At 45.3% G+C, this 16,835-nt stretch overlaps 1 protein-coding gene and 1 non-coding gene across 2 annotated transcripts; both read right to left on the bottom strand.

The window, feature by feature from the left end:
• Positions 1-6,734: 6,734 nt before the first annotated feature.
• On the bottom strand, positions 6,735-6,841 carry LOC122686402. The gene has a single exon (XR_006338761.1). It is a non-coding gene; the product is annotated as a U6 spliceosomal RNA (small nuclear RNA).
• Positions 6,842-14,882: 8,041 nt separating this feature from the next.
• Positions 14,883-16,154, bottom strand: FOXB2 (forkhead box B2). Its single transcript, XM_043890724.1, has one exon. The coding sequence runs from the start codon at positions 16,152-16,154 to the stop codon at positions 14,883-14,885; it is 1,272 nt and encodes a 423-aa protein (XP_043746659.1).
• Positions 16,155-16,835: the final 681 nt, after the last annotated feature.

The raw sequence follows: 16,835 nt of genomic DNA, 5'->3' as shown, positions 1-16,835 counted from the left end.
AACAACCCAATGAGGTAGAAATTATTTGTTTGATTTTTAAGATGAGAAAACTGAGAAAGAGAGAGACTGAGGAACTTAATGAGTCAGCATAGCATTGAAGTTGAAAGTTGGGACTTGGGTTTGAGTTCTCATCCTGACTCAGTTATTGAATTAGCTGTGTGATCTTTAGAAGAAAGTTAACTCTGATCTTCAGTTTTCTTACAGATAAAATGAGGATAGGATTTAGGACTAGGACTTAAAACATTCAAATGTTTTGAGGATCCAAGTTAGACTATAACAATCAATTATGATCATGAGAGTGTTGAAGCAGTAAAGAGATGAGGTTCAAAGCTCAAGCCCTTTTCATTATACCATGTCACCCTTTGGGTAATATTCACAAGATCCAGAATTTCTCATAGTGAGACAAGACGAGATAGTCTAGGATGAGAACTTTAGAATGACTTTTTATGGTCAATTAATTAGTTAAATTTTTTTTTAATTAGTTAAATTTTGCATACATGCACTTAGAAAAAAAATTTGGATTATAGTTGCTTTATATTGCAGTGTTCGTTTCTGCTAAAGAGCAGAGTGAATCAGCTCTATGTATATACACATATCCCTTCTTTTTTGGATTTTCTTCCCATTTAGGTCACTACAGAGCATTGAGTTGAGTTCCCTGTGCAATATAGTAAGTTCTCGTTAGTTATCTATTTCATACATAGTAGTATGTATACATGTCAATCCCATTCTCCCAATTTATCTCATCACACCTCTACTCCCCTTGGTGTACATACATTTGTTCTCTATGGCTGTGTCTCTATGCAAAGTGAATCAGCTCTATGTATACACACATATCCCTTCTTTTTTGGATTTTCTTCCCATTTAGGTCACCACAGAGCATTGAGTTGAGTTCCCTGTGCAATATAGTAAGTTCTCGTTAGTTATCTATTTCATACATAGTAGTATGTATACATGTCAATCCCATTCTCCCAATTTATCTCATCACACCTCTACTCCCCTTGGTGTACATACATTTGTTCTCTATGGCTGTGTCTCTATTTCTGCTTTGCAAATAGGTTCATCTGTACCATTTTTCTAGATACCACATATATGCATTAATATATGATATTTGTTTTTCTGTTTCTGACTTACTTCACTCTATATGACCGTCTGTAGGTCCATCCATGTCTTTCCAAATGGCATAATTTTGTTTCTTTTTATGGCTGAGTAATATTCCATTGTATATATGTACCACATCTTCTTTATCCATTCTTCTGCTGATGGACATGTAGGTTGCTTCCGTGTCGTGGTTATCGGGCCAATTTCAATCTGCTGTGGAGCAAGTTGGCCACCTAGAGTTGGGGCACCTGTTATGTCTTAACTTGAGTGCTGTCAATGACTATAAGAACATGGGGTTAAAAGCCACCAGTCTCACATAATTTCATGTCACAGGATATGGAATGGGTACCAGAAGATACAAATTGAGTTGGACAACAGAGAATCTACCTCTCTCTCTAGGAGTCAGCTTTGAAGGAGACCAGCTAGAGTCAATTTTATTTGTATACACACACCTCTGGATTCTTACTGTATAAAAAACACCACGCAGTGAGGAATATGAAGATTTCACCATAGGTGAAGTGCATGCTATTCTACAGTTCATTTTGGCAGGAGACCCAGTGATATACTCAGTCCAAATCAAGGCACCTTTGTGCCATGGGTCTTACAATATGCTCTAAGAATAAGGAAAAGGGAGGTTAGTAACCAAGCAGAGGGCATCTGTTAAGACTTCTTGGAAAAAAAGATAGAAAGAAAACATTTGGTTCTTATCATCTATTAGGTACATTAACAGTTGGTTTTTACATTGGGCTTAAAGGAAAGATAAAATTCAATAGAGAGAGAGAGAGAAAGAGAGAGAGACTATGCCTGGGCTGCAGAGAGCACTTATGACTGATGTGGTGCAGAGAATTACTCATCATCTTCGTGGATCCACGTTTTTAAAAGAACTTTTAATTACAGTTATGTTCAAGCTTTGCCTTGTCACGACACATTCTAAAATTTTATTTTAAATACTGTTCAAATTGTTTTTCAATTTTTCATATAGTATACTTTAAATATTCTTGAAACCAGGAAATGTTACTTTTAAATAAATGCCATATAATATCAAAATTAATTTTGAAGTCAGGAAATTGTTCCTATAAATAGGGTTTTAAAACCATGACACAGCTTTGAAAAGTTGTAAGAAATATTGCCTGGATCTAGTTGTTTTTTAATATTGTCCAAAACAATTTCCTCTTTTCAGCTGGTCTGCTTGACTGAATCATATTAATTTTTAAGTTTCTCCAATCTGTCTCCAGTTACTAAGAAACATTTCTCAATTGGCTTTTGAAAATATGAATTTCAACTTTGATTGTCAGCATATTTGATGTTATTTATTAGTTAAATTAAAGCGAATTAGATAGGCATTATTTGTCCAGGTTTACAGATGTGAAAACTAAGAAACAGAGAAGAAACATTTCAAAGCAGTTTAACATTGTGACTAAGAACTGGGCTTGAGTCTGCCCTGAGACTCAATCTTGGCTCCATCACAAGCTAGCTAAAGGCCTTGACAAAGTAGCTGAATATCTGTCTCTCTTGAAGCCATTTAAGCTAAGTAGAATTTAGTTATCTAAGTTTTTTTTAAAGCATTTAATTTACATACCTGAATATTTGTTAAGTAATAGTGGAGGTATGTATTAACCAAATTATTCCTTCTCCTCAACAAACCTTTATTAAGAACTTACCATGAGCAGATTATTATACTAGGCAGTGGAGATACAGAGATGAAGAAGATACCTTTAGAAACCTTGAAAAAGTTTCCACAAATATTAATATCAAATCAGCAAAATAATATACAGAGGGTCAAAATAATTCTTGCACGGACCCTCCCCCCCATAGTACACAAATATGTCTAGAGCTTCTTCATTAACTAATTGGTTTGTTAGGTGTTTGAATACTGTCAAAACTACCATTTCTAAGTAAGCCTTTGTTGCCCTAGCAGGAAACCACAGAATTCTCTGAGGTGAATTTATTCTAACTTGCTGTCTTGTGTGTGTGTGTGTGTGTGCGCGCGTGTGTGTGTGTGTGTGTGCGCGCGCGTGTGTGTGTGTGTGTGTGTGTGTGTGCGCGCGCGCGCGCGCGTGTGTGTGTGTGTGTGTGTGTGCGCACGCGCGTGTGTGTGTGTGTGTGTGTGTGTGTGTGTGTGCGCGCGCGCGCGCGAGTCTCTTAAGGAGCTGGAGATGAGACAGGATCCCTCCAGTGGGGAACTCGGACTGGTTCATTTGAATCTGAGTTCTTATTCCCATCCTCCACTTTGCATAGTCTTGGGCAAGCTCCTTCAGCAACCTACGCCTCAGCTCTCTCATCTGTAACATGAGGAGACCATCTTCTGCTTCAGAAAACCAGCTGGTCCTTGAGGACAGATGTATTAAAGTCTGGTGAGAAGACAGAAACCACGCGAGTTGTTTTCACAGACAAAATTTACTATAAAGAATTGTTAACTAGGTATAAAAGAAAGTGAAAATGTTAACTGTTCAGTTGTGTCCGGCTCTTTGTGACCCCATGTAGCCCACCAGGCTTCTCTGTCCACAGAATTCTTCAGGCAGAAATATTGGAGTGGGTAGCCATTCCCTTCTCTAGGGGATCTTCCTGACCCAGGGACAGAACTCAGGTGTTCTGAATTGTAGGTGGATTCTTCACCGTCTGAGTCACTAGGAAAGCCCAACTAGGTGTGAAGATGTTAATAATTGAAAGGGTAAAAAGACAGCTCTAAGATATGGCAGACTGTCGCCACTGCAGGAAGCAGCTACCACCCTTAGGGTGGTGAGTGCAAAGGGAAGAAGCTGGAATTATTAACACTTAGACCATTACAGGGGATCTCTACGGAGCTAAACCTCAGAACTTCACAGGGAGCTTCGCTGATGGAACTGGCGTCTCTGAAACAGTTTGTGATAAAGCTGGTTCAAGTGTTTAAAAGACTTCCAACTGATTCAACTGCTGCCATAGGAAGGAACTGCAGGTGGCTGCAACTTCGTCTCTGTAATGCTTCCAGGAATCCCAATCAGAAAGGAAGCCCCAAAGAGAACAGACAGATGGAGCAAATCCCTTCTTTGTCCACCTCTGCTAACTCCCTCTGAAAGTGAAAGTGTTAGTTGCTCAGTCTTGTCTGACTCTTTGCGACCCCACAGACTGTAGCCCACCAGGCTCCTCTGTCCATGGACTTCCCCAGGCAAGAATACGGGAGTGGGTAGCCATTCTCTTCTCCAGGGGATCTTCCTGACCCAGGGACAGAACCTGGGTCTCCTGCACTGCAGGCAGAGTCCCGACTGCCTGAGCGACCAGGGAAGTCCTAACTCCCTCTAGAGCCACCATATTACCAGATCCAATATTTCTGTTGGATCTATTTGCAACTGGCAAAGCAGAACTGTGGTTTGCAAAGTCCCAGCCCCAGTGTCTGAGAAAAGAGTAAGAAGGATGGGTTTGGGGATGAGAAATAACAGCTTAATAATTGCTGTAGGCAACAAGCAGACAAACTTGCTTTATTGTCAGCACCTGGTATAGTGCCTGAACGGTACTATTGTATAAATGCTTGTGGAATGGATGTATGTATAGTTAGATTTTAAAATGTGATTTTAATAGCTAGCATCTTAGTTCAGCTGATAAAAACAGCTGTCTTCATGTAGGAAAATAACTTGATAGACCACTTTCATTATAGAGTGAGGTCCCAATGGCTACAGTCTAAAGAGAGTTAGAGAAACAAAGAATTAAACTTTCCTTCATAAAGAGTTAGCGGATAGTGGGGTGGAGCAGGGTGAGCAACAAAGCAAGCAGCTGGAGAGGAAAGGAGAGATCAAACAGTCAAAGACGAGGGCCAGGCCAAGCAAACTATATGACGGGTAGAGGTGATCGAGAAAGCGAACCAGTGAGTAGATGATAGAAGGACTTTAAGAAATGATAAATACTTGACTTCAAGTTTTATGACTATGAAACTAAACTCAAATCTTCACAACACTGACCTTTGCTACTCACACTAGTTTACATCTGGAGTATTTGCAAATAAAAAAGCAGTATATTCTGGACATTGAGATGATCCATAAATTTAAACAAGTCTCTGAAAGGTGGAGTTGTAAGTCAGAGACAACTAGGAGCAATGAAGCCTATATGCTTTGTTTGCCACCGACTAAAATCCCCCAGAGATACAAGGCTATGAGTCTATCACATCAGTCTATCACAGTACATGGGATGAGCTATGGAAAATTTCATAAACTCTAAAAAAATCAGAGGGGCCCCTATCTCCTATTCTGGTAACATTCGTGTTAGAAATGTGCATTGAAAAACAAAGTATTTGGCTAAATGGCTCCATTTTTAAGTAAAGTGTGAGTCTACTGAATTGATGCATCATTTGTACATCTGCGTGAACTCTAGCCTCCAAGTTGCAGATCTGAACCCGCATAGATTTAAACTCAGAATAAAACCATCTCCTCTAAATAAAACAGTAGATATAAAAATCCCTCAATATAATGGATAAAGTGTCACATACAAGTGTGATGTGCCAACATCATAGCATCACACGAAGGAAGAAAATGAAGTAACAACTCCTTAAGCTCATTGGTTAAAATGCTTTGGGGAAGGGGTTGGCTTATGATGAAAAGATGGGAGTGGGAAGACTTCTAGGTCTAGTTTTCAATCATTTGCTTTTCAAGTGCTGCTGTCTCAGTTGCCTCCTTGAGGAAATAAGTTCGCTGCTGCTTTCTTTTTTTTTTTTTTTCCCTTTATTTATTTATTTATTTTTCCAGTGGGTTTTGTCATACATTGATATGAATCAGCCATAGATTTACACGTATTCCCCATCCCAATCCCCCCTCCCACCTCCCTCTCCACCCGATTCCTCTGGGTCTTCCCAGTGCACCAGGCCCGAGCACTTGTCTCATGCATCCCACCTGGGCTGGTGATCTGTTTCACCATAGATAGTATACATGCTGTTCTTTCGAAACATCCCACCCTCAGCTTCTCCCACAGAGTCCAAAAGTCTGTTCTGTACTTCTGTGTATCTTTTTCTGTTTTGCATATAGGGTTATCGTTACCATCTTTCTAAATTCCATATATATGTGTTAGTATGCTGTAATGTTCTTTATCTTTCTGGCTTACTTCACTCTGTATAATGGGCTCCAGTTTCATCCATCTCATTAGAACTGATTCAAATGTATTCTTTTTAATGGCTGAGTAATATTCCATGGTGTATATGTACCACAGCTTCCTTATCCATTCATCTGCTGATGGGCATCTAGGTTGCTTCCATGTCCTGGCTATTATAAACAGTGCTGCGATGAACATTGGGGTGCACGTGTCTCTTTCAGATCTGGTTTCCTCAGTGTGTATGCCCAGAAGTGGGATTGCTGGGTCATATGGCAGTTCTATTTCCAGTTTTTTAAGAAATCTCCACACTGTTTTCTATAGCGGCTGTACTAGTTTGCATTCCCACCAACAGTGTAAGAGGGTTCCCTTTTCTCCACACCCTCTCCAGCATTTATTGCTTGTAGACTTTTGGATAGCAGCCATCCTGACTGGCGTGTAATGGTACCTCATTGTGGTTTTGATTTGCATTTCTCTCATAATGAGTGATGTTGAGCATCTTTTCATGTGTTTGTTAGCCATCTGTATGTCTTCTTTGGAGAAATGTCTGTTTAGTTCTTTGGCCCATTTTTTGATTGGGTCATTTAAAAAATATGGAACGCTTCACGAATTTGCGTGTCATCCTTGCGCAGGGGCCATGCTAATCTTCTCCGTATAGTTCCAATTTTAGTATATGTGCTGCCGAAGCGAGCACCGCTGCTGCTTTCTGATCTAACATTTCTGTCTTTAGGTGACTTAAAATGGGGAGTGTTCCAACTCTGGAGGCATATGGGGTTTTTCTGTTTCTCTTGTGTGTTAATATTAATATATCATTTATTATTATATGTATATTAGTATATATAGACAAGGAGATGAGTACATTTGATAGGCACCAATGAGCTTTTGAGAGAAAAGGGATAGAGATCTTAATGCCTTTTCTATATGTTCAAATTTATTTGGGTATTTCTGATAGACTGAGATGGCTGTAACTGAGGTAAATTGACAAAAAAAGAATCTTTATTGTAGGACTTCTCAAAGTGCCCAGAACAATAGCATCACCTGGGAGCTTGTGAGAAATGTACAACCTGGGCCCACTTCACACCTGCGGAATCAGAATCTTTGAAGATGGGGCCCAACAGAGTGTGTTTTTAAAAACCTCTCCAGGTGACTCATATGCACCTAAAATTTTAAGAAGCAGTGTTAGCAGATGGATTAAACTTTCCATTTTTTTTTTCTTTGCAAGGCAGGAGTAAGCAGGTCCAAGTCAGCCTGAGGTCCCCTGGCAGGTAAGAAGAGAATTTTCTAGTAATAACTGAAATGATGGTTCAAAATTTTTGCATCTCAAAGAAGTAGAATCTAATTTTGTTCTCCATACTGGCAAAGCAGATACATTTGATTCTCTGTTTCTTGGATTAAACATAAAGCCTTATATTTTCAAGAATTTTAGTTGTCCAATGTAACTTATTAAAAACCCAAGTCTCAATGATCTGTGATCATTTTTAGAGGTTATCAGACTTCTAGCATAAAAGTTGAGACATTTAATCTGAAAATATGCATATTCCAAGTAGTTACATGCTTTTACATTTTGAAGGGAAAATAAACTATTTCAAGCTAGATAGGGAAGAAAAAATACAGGTTTACTCAAACCAGTGTGTGTGTGTGCATGCTCAGTCCTTCAGCTGTGTCTGACTCTTTGTGACCCCATGGACCGTAGCCTGCCGGGTTCCTCTGTGCATGGAATTTTCCTGGCGAGAATACTGGAGTGGGTTGCCATTTCCTTCTCCACAAACTAGTATAAACAGTAGCTAAAACTTTTCCCTTGAAAACATTGTCATTACATAAAAAGTATTTGCCAACTAGGAAAAAGAAAAATTATATTACTGTTTAAGAAAACCAGAGATTATTTTTTCATTTGGAAGGAAATGACTAAGCTTATAGACTATATTTACTTTGTGTTCATTATCTGCCTAGTCTCAAAAAAAGTTCAAGACTACTATAAAAGTTAATGAAATGCAAAAGATGAAAAGAGAGGAAGCTAGTAGTAAAGGTAATAAAATTATGTGAGATTTATTCTATAGCCAGCCCCCTTTGTAATTTTAACCCCTTCACATTTCCCAGTCCGGTATGATGGGACAGCAAATCTCTGAAAGGTTCTCTGAAAGGAGGGTTGGCTGCCTGGCCTCTTGTCAAAGGCACAGCAGGAGAATGGCAAGGTGTGTGAGGTTCATTTGCCTTTCCCACTCTTTGCTTTTAAAGCATATTTCCTCAGGTAGTTCTTCTCTCCTCCCCCTACATTTTACTACATTTAAAAATAATAATTCATAGTTTGTTGAAATGCCAGTTATATTGGCTGGATAGATTTGAGTAATCCTCTCCTTGGTTATAATAGTAAATGTGATTGCTATATGTAGACAACCTAAAAAGGGTCTCAAACATATGGGAAACAGGAAAAGAAAATGACTCTGGATTTCACCAATCTAAAGGTACCACTGTTAATAATTGGTGTAGTCTCTTTGAGTATATATTCTGTGATGTTAGAGGGTTGAGATTATTCCCTCAATAGGATTTCATAAGCACTTTCTGTATGAGTAAATTTCATAAGTGTTATTTGTAATTGCTGCATGATATTCCACAGTATGCAAATAGTATCATTTATTTATTTATTTATTTGGGGGCACTGGGATGACCCTGAGGATGGGATGAGGAGGGAGGTGGGAGGGGGGTTCAGGATGGGGAACACATGTACACCCATGGCTGATTCATGTCAATGTATGGCAAAAACCACTACAATATTGTAAAGTAATTCACCTCCAATTAAATAAATTAAAAATAAATAAATAAAACTTTTCAGGGAAAAAAGTATCATTTATTTAAGCATCTCTCTCTGGGGATTTAGGTTAATCCCTATAAAGTAAATTGTGGCAAAGTTAATGTCATAAAACCCTCACCTAGGTTGAATTCTTCAGCAGACTAAAGCCTCATCTTCTTCAATAAATGGAGCTGCTTGTTTGTTATGCAATGCTCTGTCCTCTCTAGCTAAGAAAAATGCTAAGAGAAGAGGAATATTGTTTTTAAGGCAAAATGACATCAGTCAAGTAGTTATAGAGTCACATACATTGAAAGAATCGATCTACAGTTTTCTGAGAGAAAACCAAAGCAGTACTATGTTAAAAATTGTTAATAAAAATTTTGCTTGCTTTGTCAGTACTAGATGCACACATTGTCTCTCACGCTTCCCTTCCTTCCTTCTTTCTTTCCTTTCTTCTCTCCATCTTTCCTCCTTCCCTCTGTCCCACTGTCTTCCCTCCCCTTTTCATCTGTACATTTCAGTGTTGTAAATCCTTTCTAGAACGAATCTAGTTCAGCTGTGCCTGGACTGCAGCTCTCCAGCTCCTTACTGAGCATCTATCCTCAGTAATAGTAAAATCACCCTGTCTGTGAAGGTGCTGACAGGACTGGAAGTGGCTCAGATGAGAAAGCTTATTCCAAAGCATTTTAAAAATGATGCCGCCATAATGAGATTTGTGACTCACAAGCAAAGCCTGGGTGTCTTGTGCACATAAAAGACCTGTTCCTCGTGTCGGGAAAGAACTATTTGGCCCAAACTAAACGTAACCAAAATATCTTCCTAGCAATACTCTTTTTAAAGTATTTGCATGAGTCACTAAGTTAGCTTCTTGAATTTTTTGATAATTTTATAAAATCCTTTTTTAATATGGCACTCTCAGCATGGCTCTTCTGTCTAAAGAAATGTTACTATAATAATAGGACTACAGTTCTCAGAGGCTTTATTTTCTGCTTAATGATATGTGTGCATATCATGTGACTGCTTGTAGACCATACGAATATATTATGGCTTAAAACTCAGAATTTAAATTTCATGGGCCATGCTAAAATTCAATAAAACTACATTTGAATGCAAGGGAGAAAGAGCAACATGTGGCTTGAATTTTCCTTAAAATACACAGAGGATAGTTAAGGGGGAAAGTGCTTGGGACAGAGTACATCTGGAGTTTTGCCAAACTCATACATTTAAACAATGGCTTAAGACTGAATTCAAACCCAAGCAAATCTCTTCAATCTCCCCCAAAGAGTACAAGGTAGTATTTCAGCTTTGAAAGATAAAGTTAATGAAAATACTTTCAATGAACAAAATGAAAATGTTGGACTTGAAGAAACAGTTTTGCCCTTTGGAATTTAAGAACTTCCTACCTTCACTTGGACTCCCGTTCTGCATTTTCACCCACAAAGAGGTTATCATTGACTTTTTTAAGCCATTTCTTTAGTTTTCCGTCTTCAATGCCGATTCCACCCTGACCCACACCCCATGTAGAATCATATACACACAGTCCGATGAACAGTAATACTACTTCAAACCCTTGAATAACATCCAAACCTAAACACGACCCCAAACTACCCTTTCTGCCTATCTCATAGTCAGGTACAATGGGTGAAAATTCTTATCAATGGAGAAGTCAAATCCAAGCACAATTTACTGGGATCTCTGTATAATTTTTGCATCTGAGAAGTGGCAGTTTGTCAGGTGAATGGAACTTAAAGGCAACCAGTGGCTTTGGTGGGCAAGGTTTCTTCTCCTAAGGCATCACTTCTATCCTTTTCTGCAGTCTTGCTGTACTATTGCCAAGCAGGCAAATGTCACCTTTGAGTCCCAGCAGAACATGCGTTGATCTGCTTTCTAAACCTCCCAAATGCAAAGATGCTTGGAGTTCAGCAGTGCCACTTCCAGCTAACTGGCTCTGATTTCAGTGGATACAACCAGCCCTCCTCCCTGGCTGGACTAATGCCAGTCTACTTAAGGAGATAATTGACCACAAACCAGCCTGACTGACAGGCTTTCTAAGTGCCAGATGACAAATGTGCTAGTTCTGGCCTTTGCAGGAGGGCTTGTTCTCCTAGGGACCACAGCTAAAATAGCTTTGTCCTCCCTCAGCCCTGAGCTCTCTTCTCAGCTTCCCAAGGAAATGTTATCAAATAGATCATTCCAAGTTGTTTTCCTTCTATTTTGATTTTAAGGGCAGCTACATTAAAATCTTTCTCCCTCCTCTTTGCTTCTCCCCATATTTCTTAATTTTCTGTGCCTTCCATGAAGTAGTATACAGGCTAAGCCACGACAATGTTTTCTAACATCCTGGAAACAAGGAGCAGAATTTCAGGTTCTCTCCACTAGTACTTGGTAAACCAAGAGTGATTTTATTTATCTTGTGAACTGAGATGGTCATACATTTGTAAGTGTCTCTATTTCTATCTCACTGCTCTCCAGAACTTACTTTCTCTCTATTCCAACATGTAACTAGAGGGAGAACCACATGAGAGATCATAATGAGATCACGACTCAGTTGAGAGTTACAGTTAGATTTCAGATCCCACCCTAGTTAAGAGGGGGATCTTCAGGATTGTCAGTATGAGGGTTTAATTGGGACCCCCCACCGTGGGATCAGAGCTTTGACAGAAAGCTCCCCCCACTTTGTTTATTTACATGAACTCCTTTGTTCTCCAACATCAATGCCATGTATAGCTTCTGTTGGGTACCAGGTTCTCCTCTTGATGAAAACTTTGAGTAGAATCATCTCTCAGCTCACTTTACCTTTCCTTCTCCTTTCTCTCTCTCTCCTTATAGTAAAAACTAGGCACAACAACCATGCTTTCCCCACAGAGGGAGGAGGGGTTCTTGGAACTTGGTGGGTGTGAGACTGAGTTGCTAAGAGTGTCCTGGGAAATGCAGAGGGTCAATTACTCATCCTTCTCTGCCGAGTTGGCCCAGAGGCTCCTTGCTTCTCATGACAGACTATCACTTCAGTTAGCCCCCTGGGTGCTGGATGTCATTTTGGACTGTGCCCCTCTACAGGAAGTGGGAAAATGGGCACTGCTAAAAAAAAAAAAAAAAAAAAAGCCCACTAACCCTTTGGGGCAGATGGAGAAGGAAGAAGAGATGTTCTTTAGAAGAAATCACTGGGATCCAGTGACTGCCATTCTTTGGCCTGATGACTTGCCACCCCTACACTAGGGGTCCCAGCCTGGAGCTTCAGGGCACCAACTCACCCAGAGGTGGACCAAGCAGTCAGGCTCCCAAGTCTCCCCAAGTCTATGCTGCCCACGCCAGTGGCTTCCCTTTTCTGTCTTTCAACACTCTCAGATTATTGTAAAGGAAAACCCGGCAGGAATCTTGGCAGTCTCAAGCTTAAAGTTGGGATACACTACAGTTGCTTGGGCCCCCAAGGAGGCAGAGACCTCCACAGAGACTTGTCTCGCAGGCGAGCCCAAAACTTAGCTGAACGGGTGCAATAAAGTGAAAGTGAAGTCGCTCAGTCGTGTCCGACTCTTTGCGACCCCATGGACTGTAGCCTACCACGCTCCTCTGTCCATGGGATTTTCCAGGCAAGAGTACTGGAGTGGGTTGCCATTTCCTTCTCCAGAGGATCTTCCCAACCCAGGGATTGAACCTGGATGTCCCGCATTGTAGGTAGACGCTTTACCGTCCGAGTCACCAATGGAGCTTGCAAATAAGGGATGTATGGAAATTTTTATTTTTAAGAAGCAATGCAAATCCCCTTAGTGTCATTACTGTGAGCAGGTCATTTTGTTGGCAGTTTATTTTCTTCTGACGAAAAGGTTAGAGGCGGGCATCTGTTGGGCTGGTCCTAGATGGAGCCCTGTTCGCAGCGCCCCACCACTTCCCCGCGCAGCTCCGCCGGGGTTGCAGCCCTCAGGGTCTCTCCAGCGAGCACCGGCTGCGGTCGGCTGCGGGGCCCCCGGCTCTCCCAGGACCCCGTCTGCGGAGGATGCGCAACAGGTCCCCTAGGCCGCCGAGGCTGGGCGCGCGCTTCTTGGGAGTGTGGCCCGCGGCGGCAGTGGCGGCGTCCGGGCGCCCTCCTCCCCGCCGCGAGCCCGCCCCGCAGACTTAGTGGGGCACCGCGGCACCCATCCAATGACACCGGGACCCGGCCGGGCCCACTCTCAAAAGAGGGTCAGAGAAACCCTCAGAAAAGGGAAAGGGTATTGGTGATGATGTGTTGCTAATAACCCTCACGTAGGAACAGAAGAAGCTCCTTGTTGCGGGTTTTTCCCCCCTAATCCGGCCTCTCCCGCTGAGGTGGACTAGAGCTTGGTTAGGAAAGCAGCGGAAGAATGGGTGGTAGAGATGCAGTTACTGCGCCACCTGATAAAAGGAGGCACGGAGGAGGAAGCCTGTGCAAGCGCGGCTCCTCCTGCGAACTCACCCTCTTGATGCTCACAAGTTTGAAATGACAAGGGAAGAGGAGGACGTGCCACGTCCCGACTTTCCCCCAGTGGGCACTCACACCGCGGCCTCGTCTCCTGAGAAGCGAAACACCTCCACACCGGCACATCCAGAGAGAAGCTTTAATGGCGAACACCGCGTACCACACAGTCAGACAAGAACTTGGCACAAAGTCACAACCCGAACGCGGCGCGGACACAAGCCAGAGGTGACTCGGGGCACGGGTCAGCGGCCTCCTCCCTGCCCGCCCCCATTCGTTCCCAAACGTTTGTCGCGAGTAAAGTGCTGTTCCGGGGCTCAAAAACGAGGACGAGCAACAGCGGCAAGGCAAGTTTCTTTTCCATTCACGGACTGAAACTGAAGAGTTCGCCTGAAAGACGAACGCGCCCCAACAGCTCACGGAATACCAAATCGACGGTCATCCTCACACGTCTGTCCCAAGGAGGCTGGAGGGCAACGGTCACGAAACGCTCCTGGAAACGTTAAGAGCAATCTTGTCGGGGGGACAAGGCAGGTTTTTCTTGCCTTCTAGAGTTACGGGAACAAAATCCCGCGATGCAAGTAATTAAATTAAAAAAAAAAAATCCCAAATGGAACGGATCATGGGAATTCACATTATCTGGGGGCTCCTCAATGGTCTCATCCGATTGATTAACAAACAAATCGCAGGTAGAAAGTCTCCTTTAATGTCTCTCTTTGGTTTTGTTTCCCGAACTTACTTTTGGAATCTGAGGCTTTGTGCTTTAAGCTGCGGCCATTCTCTTTTGTGCAAACTAATTACTTTAGCCGTTCCTTCTATCCTTCTCGACCCTCGGGTCAGAGCCAAGAAACTTAACTGTTTCCCAAGATCCATCGTGAGGTTCCCACTATCCGCCCCCCACCCCCCGCCCGCCCCAGGGCTTTATTCATGCTACTATGTCCTTCTTCATTTCACTGATCAGGAAAATAACAGTATCAAATGCTCCCTCTTTCCCTTCTTAAATAAACCGAGATTTCCTTAGTGAATAGCAGTTTTGTCTAGAATATTCACGAGGGGCGGCTGTCTGGGGTTGAGACCCGCCGGGAGAAACGCGGTGGCTGAAGTCCGCCTCAGCCTCACTCTCTGTTGGATTTCTCTCAGGGAGGTTTAGCTCTGCTGGCTTCTGCTCCCGGGAATAAGAATCGAAATCCATCTCCAGTATGTCAGCGAATGAGGCTTAAACTCTTTTGTTCCCTTCCCGCATAACTTATGGATTTATAATATTAATTACAATAGAAACTCTTACCTGAAAACTGGTTTTCATTAATCTGTACAATATAGTATAAACACAGACACAGTGTTATATTTATTCAGACCACTGGAGAATCCACTTTAGGGTTGGTTTGTCTGTTTAAATACCTTCCTTTCCCCGCAAAGACTGGGGCTCGCCAGCTGTGCCCGACCTGGGCAGGGCGCCCTCACCCTCCCTGGCGGGCGGTCCCGGGCCAGGCGTTTGTCCACGAGAACCCGCTGGGCACCCTAAGAGTGCACCAGCACGGAGTGCAGAGAGCCGCCTTTGGTCTCGGCCGCGCCGGGGGCGGTGGGCTCCATCAGGGGGGCGGCGGGCGAGGCGGCGGCCGCAGGGCACACGGTGGACTGCGCCGGCGGCTGCTGTGTGGCCCCGGGGACAGAGAGCGTCGGCGGCAGCGCGGCCACTGGAGGCAGCGCGGGAGTCGGCTTGATGGGCACGGGCACCGCGGGGAGGCTCTGGCTTGCCGAGTGGCACAAGGCCTTGACCGGCACCCCGAAGGCGCCGTACTCCGGGCCCACGGGGACCCCCGCGGCGGCGGCGGCGGCGGCAGCCGCGGCCACCGAATCCATGACGCCGACGTGCGGCCACACGGAGCTGACCACGTTGCCCAGCTGGCCCGGCACGGGGTAACCCAAGTGGTGCATGACCGACGCCAAGGGCAGCCCGCCCGCCTGCAGCACGCCCTTGTAGTCCCGACCTATGATGTTTTCGATGGCAAACGGGTGCTTGAAGCCCGACGTGGACGCGGCGGCAGCGGCGGCGGCGGCGGCGGCCGAGCCCAGCCCGTAGGGCGGGAACTGGGACAGGCGCCCCACGCTGCCCACGGCCGCCGCCGCCGCCGCCGCTGCCGCCGCCGCCACGGCCGCCGCCTCCTGCATCTTGCCGGGGTGAGACTGCTGCGGAGGCTGCGGCGGCGGCGGCGGCTGCTGCGGGGGCTGCGAAGCGAGGGGCGGCGGCGGCTGCGGAGCCGGAGGCGGCTGCTGGTGGAAATAGTGCACCATGTGCGGCGGGGGAGGCGGCGGCGGCGGGTGATGGTGATGGTGCGCCGCGGCGTGGTGGTGATGGTGTGGGTGATGCGCGTGGTGGGGGTGCACGTGCCCTCCGGGCCCAGCGCCCGGCGCGCCCTTGGTGCTTCCAGCCTGCAGGTGAGGGTGGTCCGCGCGCAGCACCTTGAAGCGCTTGCGGCGCCGCAGAAAGCTGCCGTTCTCGAACATGTCGCCGCAGTCGGGATGCAGTGCCCAGAAGCTGCCCTTGCCGGGCTGGTCGGGCCGCCGCGGGATCTTGATGAAGCAGTCGTTGAAGGACAGGTTGTGGCGCAGGCTGTTCTGCCAGCGCTGCGTGTGCTCGCGGTAGTAGGGGAAGCGTTCCATGATGAACTTATAGATGTCGCTCAGCGGCAGCATTTTCTCCGCTGAGTGTTGGATGGCCATCGCGGTCAGCGAGATGTAAGAGTAGGGAGGCTTTTGGTCGCTGTACGAACTTTTCCCCGGCCGCGGCATCGCCCCCGGCGCCTCCGCCGCCCTCTGGCCCACACTGGACCGCAGCGTCGCTCCGCACCCCTCTCCCGGGGCCTGGCTGTCTTCACTAACCCGCACTCCGCCTTCCCAGGCCAGCCACCCCGCCCTCTTTCCCCCCAGACCCTCTCGCCGTTTCTCTCCCGCCTTCTCCCGGCTGCCTGTGGTCTCCGCGCTTGGCCTCTAGAGCCAATTTAGTGATCCGACGCTCGCAACTTCTGGCCTCGACGGCTGCGAACCCGCGTGCACAGTCGCAAGCGGGGCGCGCCAGCTTCACCACCACCCTTCCGGCGTCTTCCCGCGGGTGGCCAGAGGTTAAGCGTGGGAGCTGGCGGAGGAGGAGTCGGGAGGGGCCATGTTTCCTTCTGGCTTCGTCTCGTCTCTCGGTCCGAGGGAAGCGCAGGCCCAAAGAGCTGGAAGGACTGGGCAGTCAAGACTCTGGCCCTTTAAATCCGAGTTGGCGCTCGTTGTGCAGGAGGCCGGGGGCGGCGGGACTGAACAGCGCGCTGCACGCTGCCCGTTGACCCGTCCCTTAATCCGCTGTGAGTTCTTGTGCTCCTGGAGAGGAGAGGCGAGGTAAGGAGAAGGGAGCTCGACTCTGGCAGCCCGCGTCTCCCTTCTCTCCGGCAGCTAGCAGCGGATCCGGGGGGTAGAGCTGTAGGCGGT

The sequence above is a fragment of the Cervus elaphus genome, chromosome 29 (assembly GCF_910594005.1).
Source record: "Cervus elaphus chromosome 29, mCerEla1.1, whole genome shotgun sequence".
NCBI lineage: Eukaryota > Metazoa > Chordata > Mammalia > Artiodactyla > Cervidae > Cervus > Cervus elaphus.
Note: the sequence above shows the minus strand (reverse complement) of the source record. Positions and strands in the feature narration are given on the sequence as shown.